The sequence below is a fragment of the Eleutherodactylus coqui genome, chromosome 5, assembly GCF_035609145.1.
Source record: "Eleutherodactylus coqui strain aEleCoq1 chromosome 5, aEleCoq1.hap1, whole genome shotgun sequence".
NCBI lineage: Eukaryota > Metazoa > Chordata > Amphibia > Anura > Eleutherodactylidae > Eleutherodactylus > Eleutherodactylus coqui.
The window spans coordinates 229193684-229210145 of NC_089841.1; the positions used below are offsets into that span (position 1 = coordinate 229193684).

The 16462-nt window shown below is 50.8% G+C and overlaps 1 protein-coding gene across 2 annotated transcripts in view; it reads left to right on the forward strand.

Annotated features, from left to right (window-relative positions):
• Positions 1-3280: 3280 nt before the first annotated feature.
• Positions 3281-16462, forward strand: part of PLAA (phospholipase A2 activating protein) — a 34908-nt gene continuing 21726 nt past the window's right edge. Inside the window, exons 1-7 of one of the 2 annotated variants that reach the window (XM_066604300.1) lie at positions 3281-3527; positions 9014-9207; positions 11629-11729; positions 12304-12424; positions 13727-13894; positions 15427-15562; positions 16176-16345. In XM_066604300.1, the coding sequence (XP_066460397.1) occupies positions 3379-3527; positions 9014-9207; positions 11629-11729; positions 12304-12424; positions 13727-13894; positions 15427-15562; positions 16176-16345 (1039 nt within the window). In that variant the 5' untranslated portion in view covers positions 3281-3378. The remainder of the gene's footprint in view (positions 3528-9013; positions 9208-11628; positions 11730-12303; positions 12425-13726; positions 13895-15426; positions 15563-16175; positions 16346-16462) is intronic. The other variant, XM_066604299.1, reaches the window with a different exon arrangement.

A 16462-nucleotide genomic window follows, 5' to 3' on the forward strand; every position in this document is an offset into this window, starting at 1 on the left:
GCAGGCACAGCTCTCATGGAAATCAATAAGAGCCATGCCTGCAGTTACAAGCGTCGGCCACTACATGGAGGTCGGTGCAGAAGCTTCCACTCTGACCTCTGTGTTATTGTGGCGCTGACAGCATGCACCCGCTCAGCTGAGGTCCCAAGCGACAGACCCCAGCCGATCAACTATTGATGACCTACCCCTTTAAGGCCGGCTGCACACAACCAGATTCCAGTTATGGAATCCGTGGTATTCTGTGCCTATTGAAAAAATAAAATCGCAGCAGGCGCACTGACGGCTTTCATTGAAGCTGTCTGACCAGCGGCCCATCCGCAATTGACATCGTAGATGGGCGTCGGGTACCCGCGCCATCTACTGCGCACTACTGACGGCGAGCGTCCGCGGTCATTTGAAGGACAGCAAAGGGAAGGTACGTGGGGTCACGGCCGGACTCGGGCTCGCCCGTGTGCAGCCGGCCTAAGATGTGTTCTTTCCCTGTGCATGGGACTATACGTGGTTTTTTTTCTGTGACACAATTGCGCACGCCAAATACGTGAATGTAAACAAATCCATGGGAACGAACGGGTCCTGTTGTCTGCGTATTAGTGAATCGGGCCTGAGGACGTTGTCTGCGTATTAGTGAATCCGGCCCGAGGACGTTGTCTGCGTATTAGTGAATCCGGCCCGAGGACGTTGTCTGCGTATTAGTGAATCCGGCCCGAGGACGTTGTCTGCGTATTAGTGAATCCGGCCCGAGGACGTTGTCTGCGTATTAGTGAATCGGGCCCGAGGACGTTGTCTGCGTATTAGTGAATCGGGCCCGAGGACGTTGTCTGCGTATTAGTGAATCGGGCCCGAGGACGTTGTCTGCGTATTAGTGAATCGGGCCCGAGGACGTTATCTGCGTATTAGTGAATCCGGCCCGAGGGCGTTATCTGCGTATTAGTGAATCCGGCCCGAGGACGTTGTCTGCGTATTAGTGAATCCGGCCCGAGGACGTTGTCTGCGTATTAGTAAATCCGGCCCGAGGACGCTGTCTGCGTATTAGTGAATCCGGCCCGAGGACGCTGTCTGCGTATTAGTGAATCTGGCCCGAGGACGTTGTCTGCGTATTAGTGAATCTGGCCCGAGGACGTTGTCTGCGTATTAGTAAATCCGGCCCGAGGACGCTGTCTGCGTATTAGTGAATCCGGCCCGAGGACGTTGTCTGCGTATTAGTGAATCCGGCCCGAGGACGCTGTCTGCGTATTAGTGAATCCGGCCCGAGGACGTTGTCTGCGTATTAGTAAATCCGGCCCGAGGACGCTGTCTGCGTATTAGTGAATCCGGCCCGAGGGAGTTGTCTGTGTATTAGTGAATCCGGCCCGAGGACGTCGTCTGCGTATTAGTGAATCCGGCCCGAGGACGTCGTCTGCGTATTAGTGAATCCGGCCCGAGGACGTCGTCTGCGTATTAGTTAATCCGGCCCGAGGACGTTGTCTGCGTATTAGTGAATCCGGCCCGAGGGCGTTGTCTGCGTATTAGTGAATCCGGCCCGAGGACGTTGTCTGCGTATTAGTGAATCCGGCCTGAGGATGTTGTCTGCGTATTAGTGAATCCGGCCCGAGGGCTCCTCTTCTGTGCTGGGCGGCAGGTTGGAGGCTCGCTGTAACATTGTGTCTAGTTGTATCACAGGGCTCATTCACACAGGCGTATCTGCAGTGTGTATTACACAGCACTAATATCTCATAGACCGTCACTGTGCCACTCCCACCAACCCCCCGCAGTATGTCCTAACATGACACATATTACACGCACTCAGGGCTCATTCACACAGGCGTATCTGCAGTGTGTATTACGCAGCACTAATATCTCATAGACCCTCACTGTGCCACTCCCACCAACCCCCCTGCAGTATGCCCTAACGTGACGCACATTACACGCACTCAGGGCTCATGTCCACGAACGGGTTTGAATACAATCCACGCGGATGATCCGGAGTTCAAGCCGCTGATAGACAATCACGGGCGCCCGCAGCTTAATTAAAGCATGCAGGTTTGTTTTCCGGACAAATGGAAGCTGTCTGATCTGCGGCACACCTGGAACCGTCACTTTGGGGGCGCTGCAGGTCCCGCGGGAAAGCAGGAGATTTAACCCTTTCCAATCCTATGTCTGACCTCTAAAGACATTATGATTTAAGGTTGTACAGCTCCGATGTTGGAAGACGTCCGTCGGGGTTCTCTTACTGTATATTGCCAGCCTCTCTGCTGTCGGAGCCTATCCAATGTGTCACCTCATGCAGTACTGGCTTTAGCCAGCATATAGCGCCGCTGTATAACGGCAGAAAAAGAGTAAGCCCCCTAGGAAAACCAGGATACAAATTGGATTCAAAAGGGTTAAAAGAAAAAAAAACAAAAAACTCTACTGCTCATGTGCGGGGTGCGAGCTGGCCGGCGGGTGCGCCCACATGCAAAAATGAGACGACGGATGATCCAGACTGGTAAGTAATGTCCTCATGCTGCGGGCAGGGGGGTCCCCGACCCGCCCGTGGACATGAGGCCGTACACACCAGGATAGGCTGTGGGGATCGGACTACACAAGTACTTGTAGCGTGAAAACAATGCGCGTATCACACCCCCACGCTCGTGTGCGCGAGGCCGTACCCAGAACCAGCCACTCGCTAACACGGCAAAAAACGTTTCTTTTTGCACAAAAATCTAGAACACTCTGCGGGTCTTATTGAGAGGGGAAAAAAGTTGCCGATGGAAGTACAGCCCTGACAAATAATCGGATGTACAGTCGCGCGTTTTGTGTGCAACGTGATGCACAATACTCAGACTATGTCCGTGCCTGTAGGAATACCCTCCGAGGCCGGGCGCACACGAGCATGCTCACATTTTACGCCTTAAATGGCGTCAATGAAAGTGGCGTATATTTATCGCGTATGTCACACGCGTGAAAAAAAGTGCAGCGCACATGGAATGACCGTGCGCACGGGGGGCGGGTTTTATGCTTGTTGCTAGGAGACATGAGAAGGAAATAGAATGGTTTTTAAAAAAGGAGGAAAACCGGGAAGCCGCCGCAGGAGGGCGTAAAACACGTGTGGGTGCGAAGGGAGGCGCCAGCAGAAATGCGGCACTATCCAGTAAACCGCTGCGATTCCTCCGCTGTGTACCGTACGGTGTGAACGCGGCTGAGCGGCAGCAGGGCAGTCTGAGGCTCCAGGGCGGCGGGCACCTCCTCCTATGGCACGGGATCGCGCCAGCCTCCTGCACACACCGCCTCCCTCCCCGACTGACACCTGCGGCTGCCCTCCCCACCTCTGGGCAGAGTTGCTGCCGTCACTTCCTATGGTGCCCCGGGTTTTGTGCTCCGCCGCATCATTTCCGTGCTGTGTGCGGCTCTTGCTGTGTCATGGCGGCGAACGGCTGTTACCGGCTGCGCTGCTCCGTCCCCGGGCACGAGCTGGATGTCCGCGGGCTGGTGCAGTGCCCCCTGTCGCCAGGTGAGGGGTTCGTCTCCGTATCACGTGACAGGAGCGCGCGGCTCTGGGCGCCGGACAGGTGAGAGACCCCCCAGGGGAGCAGCGGGCGTAGCTAATAGCATAGCGCCGTCTACAGGCAGCACAGTATATACAGCTCATAGTGACCTACCTCCTCACAGTATATACACCTCACGGGGACTGTCCCTCCTCAGAGTGTGTGTGTGTATATATATATATATATATATATATATATATATATATATATATATATATATACACACACACACTCCTCACGGGGACCGTCCCTCCTCGCAGTGTACATACACTCCTCACGGGGACCGTCCCTCCTCGCGGTGTACATATACACCTCACGGGGACCGTCCCTCCTCGCGGTGTACATATACACCTCACGGGGACCGTCCCTCCTCGCGGTGTACATATACACCTCACGGGGACCGTCCCTCCTCGCGGTGTACATATACACCTCACGGGGACCGTCCCTCCTCGCGGTGTACATATACCCCTCACGGGGACCGTCCCTCCTCGCGGTGTACATATACACCTCCTCACGGGGGCCGTCCCTCCTCGCGGTGTACATATACCCGTCACGGGGGCCGTCCCTCCTCGCGGTGTACATATACCCGTCACGGGGACCGTCCCTCCTCGCGGTGTACATATACCCGTCACGGGGACCGTCCCTCCTCGCGGTGTACATATACCCGTCACGGGGACCGTCCCTCCTCGCGGTGTACATATACCCCTCACGGGGACCGTCCCTCCTCGCGGTGTACATATACCCCTCACGGGGACCGTCCCTCCTCGCGGTGTACATATACACCTCACGGGGGCCGTCCCTCCTCGCGGTGTACATATACCCGTCACGGGGGCCGTCCCTCCTCGCGGTGTACATATACCCGTCACGGGGGCCGTCCCTCCTCGCGGTGTACATATACCCGTCACGGGGGCCGTCCCTCCTCGCGGTGTACATATACCCGTCACGGGGACCGTCCCTCCTCGCGGTGTACATATACCCGTCACGGGGACCGTCCCTCCTCGCGGTGTACATATACCCGTCACGGGGACCGTCCCTCCTCGCGGTGTACATATACCCGTCACGGGGACCGTCCCTCCTCGCGGTGTACATATACCCCTCACGGGGACCGTCCCTCCTCGCGGTGTACATATACCCCTCACGGGAACCGTCCCTCCTCGCGGTGTACATATACCCCTTACGGGAACCGTCCCTCCTCGCGGTGTACATATACCCCTCACGGGGACCGTCCCTCCTCGCGGTGTACATATACCCGTCACGGGGACCGTCCCTCCTCGCGGTCTACATATACCCGTCACGGGGACCGTCCCTCCTCGCGGTGTACATATAGCCCTCACGGGGACCGTCCCTCCTCGCGGTGTACATATTACCGTCACGGGGACCGTCCCTCCTCGCGGTGTACATATACCCGTCACGGGGACCGTCCCTCCTCGCGGTGTACATATACCCGTCACGGGGACCGTCCCTCCTCGCGGTGTACATATACCCGTCACGGGGACCGTCCCTCCTCGCGGTGTACATATACCCGTCACGGGGACCGTCCCTCCTCGCGGTGTACATATACCCCTCACGGGGACCGTCCCTCCTCGCGGTGTACATATACCCCTCACGGGGACCGTCCCTCCTCGCGGTGTACATATACCCGTCACGGGGGCCGTCCCTCCTCGCGGTGTACATATACCCGTCACGGGGACCGTCCCTCCTCGCGGTGTACATATACCCGTCACGGGGACCGTCCCTCCTCGCGGTGTACATATACCCCTCACGGGGACCGTCCCTCCTCGCGGTGTACATATACCCCTCACGGGGACCGTCCCTCCTCGCGGTGTACATATACCCCTCACGGGGACCGTCCCTCCTCGCGGTGTACATATACCCGTCACGGGGACCGTCCCTCCTCGCGGTGTACATATACCCGTCACGGGGACCGTCCCTCCTCGCGGTGTACATATACCCCTCACGGGGACCGTCCCTCCTCGCGGTGTACATATACCCCTCACGGGGACCGTCCCTCCTCGCGGTGTACATATACACCTCACGGGGGCCGTCCCTCCTCGCGGTGTACATATACCCGTCACGGGGGCCGTCCCTCCTCGCGGTGTACATATACCCGTCACGGGGGCCGTCCCTCCTCGCGGTGTACATATACCCGTCACGGGGGCCGTCCCTCCTCGCGGTGTACATATACCCGTCACGGGGACCGTCCCTCCTCGCGGTGTACATATACCCGTCACGGGGACCGTCCCTCCTCGCGGTGTACATATACCCGTCACGGGGACCGTCCCTCCTCGCGGTGTACATATACCCCTCACGGGGACCGTCCCTCCTCGCGGTGTACATATACCCCTCACGGGAACCGTCCCTCCTCGCGGTGTACATATACCCCTCACGGGAACCGTCCCTCCTCGCGGTGTACATATACCCCTCACGGGGACCGTCCCTCCTCGCGGTGTACATATACCCCTCACGGGGACCGTCCCTCCTCGCGGTGTACATATACCCCTCACGGGGACCGTCCCTCCTCGCGGTGTACATATACCCGTCACGGGGACCGTCCCTCCTCGCGGTGTACATATACCCGTCACGGGGACCGTCCCTCCTCGCGGTGTACATATACCCCTCACGGGGACCGTCCCTCCTCGCGGTGTACATATACCCCTCACGGGGACCGTCCCTCCTCGCGGTGTACATATACACCTCACGGGGGCCGTCCCTCCTCGCGGTGTACATATACCCGTCACGGGGGCCGTCCCTCCTCGCGGTGTACATATACCCGTCACGGGGGCCGTCCCTCCTCGCGGTGTACATATACCCGTCACGGGGGCCGTCCCTCCTCGCGGTGTACATATACCCGTCACGGGGACCGTCCCTCCTCGCGGTGTACATATACCCGTCACGGGGACCGTCCCTCCTCGCGGTGTACATATACCCGTCACGGGGACCGTCCCTCCTCGCGGTGTACATATACCCCTCACGGGGACCGTCCCTCCTCGCGGTGTACATATACCCCTCACGGGAACCGTCCCTCCTCGCGGTGTACATATACCCCTCACGGGAACCGTCCCTCCTCGCGGTGTACATATACCCCTCACGGGGACCGTCCCTCCTCGCGGTGTACATATACCCGTCACGGGGACCGTCCCTCCTCGCGGTCTACATATACCCGTCACGGGGACCGTCCCTCCTCGCGGTGTACATATAGCCCTCACGGGGACCGTCCCTCCTCGCGGTGTACATATTACCGTCACGGGGACCGTCCCTCCTCGCGGTGTACATATACCCGTCACGGGGACCGTCCCTCCTCGCGGTGTACATATACCCGTCACGGGGACCGTCCCTCCTCGCGGTGTACATATACCCGTCACGGGGACCGTCCCTCCTCGCGGTGTACATATACCCCTCACGGGGACCGTCCCTCCTCGCGGTGTACATATACCCCTCACGGGGACCGTCCCTCCTCGTGGTGTACATATACCCCTCACGGGGACTGCCCTTACTCACAGTGTGTGTATGTATATATGTGTGTGTATGTAGATATATATACATACATACACCTCATGGCGACTGTCCGTCCTCACAGTATATATATACAGCTCACGTACCCCTGTAATGGGATATATATATATTCATATTCCACGGGAACCATACCCCCGTCACGGTTCATATTTAATCACATTTGTGCTCCATATTCCGCACGTATTATTACACATGTAATACGGACAGTTTAAACCCCCTGGAATTGGGGGTTTCAGACGTACGTTTTTCACCCGTCTGTTTTCTGTGTGTGCAAGAAGTCTCAGCGTGTCGTTTTCGGCGTGTTTTACACAGTAAAATTGCGCATTTTAATGTCCCAGAGGCCCGGTTAGTGCGCGGCGAGGACACGTGAAGCCGCAGGCATCTGTGGACCTTCTGGCTTATTTTTGCTCACCAGAAAAATGCTGTGAATATGCAGGGAAAATACCAGCAGCCGGTCCAGATACAGGGGAATGTCCGCGGCTTCAGATCGCTGCATATTTCCAGGAACGAAACTGCGTATGCCACGTGACTGAGCCCCAGGGACAGCCACAACTGAGCCACCACCTGCGAGTCGCTGAACAGAGCGGTGTGGAGGTGCGCCGGAGCTCGTAATCCAAGATGGTATCCGCTCCCTGTGCCCCCTCTGCCAACGCTGGAAGAGGAGAAAGCCGGTTCTTCTGCGATTGGTCTTTGCGGGCCATATAAAGTGACATGGCAGCCCAGATTGTGCCCGTGGGCCTTGGATGTGCCCCGTGCTGTACGCCACGTCTCATGTACTCTGTCACAGGGAGCCTCGGGGTACCTCCTTCATCGCGCTGCGTATTCGCGCCATGGGCGTTGCATATTTGCGTGCGTTTAACTGGATTGTTTTGCTCGTGCAAAAAGAACACCCAACCGCGCTCCCGTTCATTGGAATGGGAAAATAAGTTAATTAGTTCACTATCTGCTACTTTTGGGATAATAGAGCCCGCTGCTTATGTTTTTGTGCGAACTAAATGAGCGCGCAAAATTTTTGCTAATGTGGGCGAACGTATTGAAATCAGTGGGTTCTATTCACAGCGTATTGCATGCGCCAATTTGTGTGCGCCCAATTCGTTTGTGTGACACGGGCGTAAGGCCCACACTATTCATCGGGTCTCGCTCTATAGACCTCACAGCATACGGAGATGGAATATGCCGCACGGCGTATCTAATGTATTGTGCTCCGCGGTATCCCGGCGCACACTTGGCGCGTCACGTTATATGAACCTCCGGGATTATTCACACAGGTGATGCCGTGCCCTGCGCCAAAAATGCTCAAAGTAAGGCCACTCCCACTGACGTGCTAAATACGCAGCACTAAACCCCCATGTATTTCAATGGGGCCTCTCACATTAGCGGTTTTGCACCGCGTATTTTACGTGCGCAAAATCCCACCCGGCATGTCGTATTTTCAGTGTTTTTAGTGCTTATTTCACACATAAATCACCCATTGAAATGAATGGGGTGCGTAAAAAAACACAGTGAATACGCGATAGCACGCATCATTCACACGGGTGTATTGTCACTGCGTATTACACAGGTGTATTTCCCGTGCATAACACGCCGTGAAGGGAGGCGATGAAAGCTTATGGACTCTCATTCTTCCATTCACGCCTGCGTTGGAACTGTGAGCACACTACGCCTGTCCGTGATGTCAGAGTCCCGGGCATGGGCAGTGCCCATTGCAGCCCGTACCCAATCTGTGCCGGCAGAGTGAATGGGCAGCGCTGCGAGATACTTGCAGCGCTGTATGCATTCTGCTGTGTGAATATGCTCTAACACTGTGTTTTACATATACGCTCGTGTGAGCCGGCCTTCAGCCAAGAGTGTCAGACGGACTATTGATACTTCTTTCACATTTCATAACCTTTACAATAATCTGTATATAAGCAGGAAACCCCCGTAAAGGATGCAGCATGCTGTATATACTGCCTGTATCATCTCCGCTGGAGGAATAACATCTTGTAACTCTTCAGTCCCAGCACAGGTTTCATTGAGTTGAATCGTATGCGGGGACACTCCAACTTTGTCTCTTGTGTATGCTATATCCCACCGAGTGATACCTACCCACGAGGACTGATCGCCACCGGCGGGAATGACCATAACATCTGTGTGTTCAGTCTGGACGGTCCCAACCCCCTGTATGTTCTGAAAGGCCACAAGGACACAGGTAAGGGTCGCTCTTCATAGTCGGTTATTCCATCGACTATACAGAAAGATATACTGGTGTATACCAGCCCAGTTTAGGTGCATAGGATCTTATGTACGTTTCTGATATATATTGGGGTATACTCCCTCTGTACAGCTACAACGTGTAAAGAAGCGAGGGCTTAAAGCCCCATTTACGCGCAACAATTATCGCTCAAAAGTCGTTCATATGATGGCTTTTGAGTGATAATCGTTGTGTGTAAACGCTGCCATCTTTCACTTTTCATTGTTCAGCCTGAGAAGAGATAGCAGGAACCGAATGCTTGGTTCCGCATGCTGATTACATTGTATTCAGCTAACAGCCCACAGCAATCTATGCGAAGACAATGCAGTGAGTGCAAAGTCCAGACCACATGCTGGGATTTGCAAACAGCCTATGGAGGCTCATTTACACGCAAATTAAGGTAATAAACTGCTAATGAGCATTAGTGTCCATTAGCCGTTTATGCAAAATGATCACTAAACCTGTCAATCTTTTAATCCTGTGAAAGATTGTCTTTGCCTGTAAATTGGCCTTAAGGCCACTCGCACATGCGGTCAGTTAAATGCCGCTTGGATCCTCTGCATTTTACCGTGATTTCGAGCAGCGTTTATGAGCGCATGTCACAGTGCTTGACAGCGCTTTTTAACGCACTCTGTCATTGTCATGGGTGATGGGGTGCGTTAAAAAATGCTGAAAAATTAAAACAGCACTAGAAAATTGCAGTGTTACAAATGCCGTGTTCGAGCACAGGTCTGAGAAGCACCGTTAAAATCAGTGGGAGTGTTGTACCGCGGTTAGCGTGGCGCCCGGGATGCCGTGCTAATCTCAATAAAAAGCTCTGTGTGTGTGTGTGTGTGTGTGTGTGTGTGTGTGTGTGTGTGTGGCCTAAGGCCACTCCAACACACCACTTATTGCAGCGTTTAGCGCGGCATTTGAAGCCCCACGCTAAACACTGTACAACACCTCCATTGATTTCAATGGGGCTTAGCAGACAAGCATTCAAATGTGGCATATCTATTGCTGCGATTTTCGAATGCTGTATCATCTATTTCTGCACGTTGAAATGCTTTTTAACAAACCTCATCACCCATTGCAATGATTGGGTGCATTAAAAACCATTGTAGAATGTGTTCAAAAACGCAGCTCGAAATTGCATTAAAATGACGCATTTTGCTAACACCTGTTTAAGAGCGGCCTAAGTCTTTGTTCACATCAGCACTGAGCAGAGATCCTTTTACCCGTCTCCTGCCGTGCCACTGAGCAGAGATCCGTTTACCCGTCTCCTGCCGTGCCACTGAGCAGAGATCCGTTTACCCATCCCCTGCCGTGCCACTGAGCAGAGATCTGTTTACCCGTCTCCTGCCGTGCCACTGAGCAGAGATCCGTTTACCCGTCTCCTGCCGTGCCACTGAGCAGAGATCCGTTTACCCGTCTCCTGCCGTGCCACTGAGCAGAGGTCCGTTTACCCGTCTCCTGCCGTGCCACTGAGCAGAGGTCCGTTTACCCGTCTCCTGCCGTGCCACTGAGCAGAGGTCCGTTTACCCGTCTCCTGCCGTGCCACTGAGCAGAGGTCCGTTTACCCGTCTCCTGCCGTGCCACTGAGCAGAGGTCCGTTTACCCGTCTCCTGCCGTGCCACTGAGCAGAGATCCGTTTACCCGTCCCCTGCCGTGCCACTGAGCAGAGATCCCAATCCGCTAGTATAAATGGTCGTTATCTAAATGGTGCGGACGGGTCCCCATTAACGCTGGGTGCTAATGTACAGTTATCATTTGTTGTTTAGTTTATGCATGTATAAAAACTAAACTGTTATCAGTTGTGTAAACAGGCAGTGCATTCTCTATGAACAACTGCCTGTTTACTGTGAATGGAGGCGGGCGGTCCAGAACGATCCCCAGCCCTCTCCATCTCCATTCACTCAGCGATGATGTTTTCTGTAAAAGCGCAGGGATGATCATCGCTGGGACAACCTTTTGGGCATCTGCATCCAACAGCACATTCCATGCAAAGTAACCTTGAAGTGATGGCCACTAGGGGTCTCTCTTCCTTCTACTTTGCTTTTCACTGCCTGTTGTCATGTGAAGTTCCTCTCTAGTAACGGAGATAACCGTGCAGAGAATTGAGAGTGGAGGAGGGTGATGACTCATGCTGCTCATAGAAGTCTATGGAAGGGAGAGGGAGAAAGAAGGAGATGAAAGAAATGAACAGCGAGCAGTCCTAACACTGGACCAAAGTATATCATTGAGGACAGTGAACCTGTTAGAAAGTTGCAATTTTTATTTTTTTGCATGTATTACAGTAACTTTCTATGTTTACTGCATTAGTATTGGTTGAATCACCAGTTTAGGTAAATGTTGATCGTTGGGGTTATAATATATATGTTTTATTTTGTCTTTTCCAAGTATGCAGTCTTTCTTCTGGAAAGTTTGGCACCTTGTTAAGTGGCTCATGGGATACAACTGGAAAAGTGTGGCTAAATGATAAGTGCATGATGACCTTACAGGTGAGATCCGTGAGCAGATGTTTCATTCAATGTCTATAAGAGTATAAAATCAAATCCGAGCCCTTGATTTGTCCGTAGGCCGCAGACCGGGAGAGCTGAATGTTTTATATACTTCCACAGATTACATTCATTGAGAAATCGGTTTTGATTTTCAGTCCTTTAAGCTATTAGAGCTAGTTCTTCTGTCCTGTCTTTCTTGGTATATTAGACTCTAATTATTTAATTTAAAAAAAATTAAACCCAGAACAATTAATGGAGGGTCCACCAAATCCGATATATTACAAGAATTGCTGAAAACTTACTTTTTTAATAACTTGATAGAAAGTGACCATCCAAGAACTTAAAAGTTCACATAAGCCAAAGGCTCATTTTTACTGTACTATTTTTCATGTTTTTTTTTTTTAAGGCAAATGGTCTATATGGAAATATTATATTGTTGGAATGGAATGTTTGAGGCAGTTGATGTATAAAGTTGGTAATTAACAAGCTATGTATTTTTATAGGTCAGTTATTCTTGCTTCCACCAATATTTAAAGTAAAAACTTTTTCTCTTTTTTTTTTTTTTTTCTTTTAGGGTCACACGGCTGCAGTTTGGGCTGTGAAGATTTTGCCTGAGCAGGGTCTGATGCTGACTGGATCAGCAGACAAGTCGATCAAGCTGTGGAAGGCAGGGCGATGTGAGAGGACCTTTTTAGGTGTGTAAAATTATACAAAGTTTATATTGAAGGACAGATACAAAATTCAGACAGGAGTGTTATTAATAATTCAATTCTTCTTTGGTTTTACACAGACCTTTTCATTATACACCTGTAACATATTTTCTGCTGACCCATGAGTTGTAATGTCATGGGGCTCCTCTGTGTATGGATTCTGGCTTGGTTTTAAATTCTGAGTCATTGTTATAAAGACCTGTATAAAAGGGTCAAACATTGATTTGCAGGAATGCTGCCATCCAATAGGTGGCGCTGCAGAGGTATTGTTCCATCTTTCTTATTTGCATATATTTCCCAGAGGAGCATGGATGGCCTTATAAGTCTCCTCACTCACCTTCTTAGTGCTCTCCCTAAGGAGAAATGTTACCCCTCCCGACCCACCATTTTTTAACGCACCCCATAATTGTGATGGGTGATGAGGTGCGTTAAAAAGCGTGTAAACGGGTGGAAATAGAGCAGACAGCTGTGTGAAAGAAACCCAAGTAGTTCTTTCAATACAGGTCTCGCCCTGAGTAGTCTTGGATATTAACGAACTCTGGCTGCTTCACTGCCGATTGACGGCCTTCTTCCTGTGTAGAGGAAGAAAACTGTCTTCCTATGGCAGGAATTATTCTGACCTCCATTATGGAGTCGGGAAGAAATCCCCTCCTCCCCCAATGCGATAAATTGGCTTCTGTCTCATTGGGTTTTTGTTTTTGCCTTCCTCTGGATCAACAATGGAGGGGGGGGGGGGGGGGGTGGCAGGCTGAACTAAACTAGATAGACATTTGTCTTTTTTTCAACCTAGCATACTATGTTACGAAGTCAATTATCCACTGAGATACAGCAGGATGTCATGAATATGTTTGCTACAGGAGACCTTTATTAAAGGTACTGTAACTAAAAACCTAAGTGACCTGGGGCTGCACTTAGGGACTCTAAACATTAGTTTATGCCGCCCTCAGCTAGGGCAGCAATAAATAGGGTGACAAATTCCTTCAAAGATGGGGTTTTTCACATCTCTTTCAAGATATTTCTATGCCGTCCTTGTCTGTTTGCATCATGCGCTGCTCACGCAGGTCTCTCTGAGTGCATCATAGCTCTTTCCCTGCTCAGAATAGTCCTGGTGACATGCTTCAGTATGCATTAACATACAGTACTGTGAAGCATTGCAGTTTGTAAATACAGAATTTAATTGAGATATTCTGCAGAGAGAAACTCTTTTTACTTAAAACGACGTTTGTGTTTTAAAACTTTTAAAAAGTGTAATGCATTGTAGAAAGTAACATAATCTTATACTTACAGGGCATGAGGATTGTGTTCGAGGGCTGGCAACCATAAATGAGGCTGAATTCCTGTCTTGCGGCAATGATGCCAGCATAAGGAGATGGCTTATTACTGGGGAGTGCCTGCAGATCTACTACGGCCACACCAATTATATCTATAGCATATGTCTCTTTCCAGATTCTCAAGGTAAGAAACTTGGATGCAAACTCAGAACTTTTATTGATTTGTCGGTCTATGGATCCTTGTGAGGCTTTTGTTTTTTACAGGGCTGTATAATACAGCTATCACTTGTTGTGTACGGAATGGGCTCAGCTCCCAAGCTTGCACCATACATTACCCGTGGGCATGTGACCTACGTGTATGTCATGTGTTGCTAAGGGATTAAACATATAGCCAAGTGTGCATGTTTCAGTTAACAGAGAGGAATAAACTACCTGCAACGACTTATCTCCCTTGGAAATAAAGGATTGGGAATATTGAAATCCAATATGTCTGCTTTCCCCTTCTATCTTCTTCCATACACATAAGAGCATTTTATCCCCAACTGACTGATTCAGTTACTTAATAGGACCAAGATATTATTAATACTAGATTTCTTAATGATCTTAAAATCGTTTGTTACTCTCTGACCTTAGCATAGGTTTCACCTCAAAGATGGCCGTAACGGTACTATTCGCCTCCAGCCTGACCAATGTTCTGGCTTTTTCAACATTTTTTGGGATGCTCTTATAAGGAACAAACTACAAGGCATCTGCACTGGTAGAGGGTGTTAGTAGTGAGAGCAGTGGCTTCTCTTATTTTTGTAGAAATAGGCCACCAGTATCTCTTATCGCCCAAGAATCCCCCCCATCGATCAGCTGATTGAAGGACCAGCCGTGCTCGTCTGAGCACTGCCGCTGATTCAGAGTTTATGTCTGAGTACAATCCTCTCCGCTCAGAATGCCATACTTTCTGTAGCTCCCATTCTGAGTACAGCAAGCTTGTTCTGTTCTTCATGCGGGCTAAGGTAAAACCTAAAGTATTTTACTTTTTCCCATACTAGTACAGATCAGTGTATGGCATTTCTGAAATTTGGATAATTCCTTTACAGAATCTGAATATTAGACGACACCCTATTGCGATGGTACTAACTAGAGATGAGCGAGCATACTTGCTAAGGACAATTGCTCGATCGAGCATTGTCCTTGGCGAGTATCTCCCTGCTCGGGAGCAAAGGTTCGGGTGCCGGCGCGGGTGACAGGTGAGTTGCGGCAGTGAGCAGGGGGGAGCGGGAGTGACAGAGAGATCTCCCCTCCGTTCCTCCCCGCTCTCCGCCTGCAGCCGAATCTTTGCTCCCAAGCGGGCAGGTACTCGCTAACGGCAATGCTCGATCGAGCATTTGCCCTTAGCAAGTATGCTCGCTCATCTCTAGTACTAACTAATACAATCAGTGGTAATGTTAATTTATTAAAGGTTTTGTCCATTTTTGGTTAACACTTTTTGTCAAACTTCTTTTAAAAAAAAAAAAAAGTTTGTTCCGAAAAAAACATTTTCTGTCAGATATCCCCCAATCTTCACAGTTTATAACCACGCTCAGACTCTCTGTATTGCGGTATGTTAAAATGACAAAGTTGAGTGCTGTAATGTATGACCATGTAAAACCGAATATAAAAAATATACCGCGCTGTGTCTTTTACTGAACGTAGAGTGGCGTTACAGTGATTCGTAATATTTCTTAGATTTTGTGTCCACGGGAGAAGACCGATCACTGCGAATCTGGAGAAAAGGCGAGTGTGCTCAGACTATTCGCCTCCCTGCCCAGTCCGTGTGGTGCTGCTGCGTCCTGGAAAATGAAGACATTGTTGTAGGATCCAGGTACGTGTGTGTGTGTGTGTGTGTGGGGGGGGTTGTTGGTTTACTGACAGACATTTCTTAAAAAGAAAAAAGCATGACTGATTTATCTACCAATGCAATGAGGTGCACACTTGTGCACACGGCCCAGCTACATGAACATGTTTTCTATACTTGGAGCAAAGAATATACTTCATTACAGCATACAACACTTTCTATCACATATGATATCATAGGATAGAAAGTAACGCATGCTGTAATAAAGGAAAGAAAGAAATGTTCATGCAGCTTATACAGTATATGCATAATTCTGTATCATGCTGTAAGCTGCCTATGAAGCACTTTGCGTATTGGTAAGCACTATAGTGCAAGCAGCCGCCTGACTGTGCCGTGTAGATAGCTAGTACAGTGTTGACCCATATGGTTCCACTGCTCTCCTCTGCCTGTCGGTCATGTAGGTGCAGGTTGAATACCTGACCACCAGTTTAGAAGTACATAGGAGCCATATCAAGGAGCAGCACTGCCATGCGCCTCCTATAAATCATTGTGTTCTATACTGTTGCTAATATAATATCAGCTCAGCAAACTGTGTTTTTGGAATGAGGCTTCTAAATGTGCTATCCGTCCATTCTTTCAGTGATGGTATTATCCGGGTGTTTACGGCTTCCCAGGAACGCATGGCCAGTGCTGAAGAGATTCAGGCTTTTGAAGATGAACTGTCCCAAGCAGTTATTGATCCTAAAACCGGTGACCTGGGAGACATTAAAATAGAGGATCTTCCTGGAAAAGAGCATCTCAGTGAACCTGGTAAATTTATTAGGCCTTAAGGGGGTTGTCCAAGTTGTACCCCTTCCCCATGCACTAACATTGACAGCTGCAGTCCCGCCCAGTTTATAGGACGTCGCAGGGGCTGCAGCCCATAAC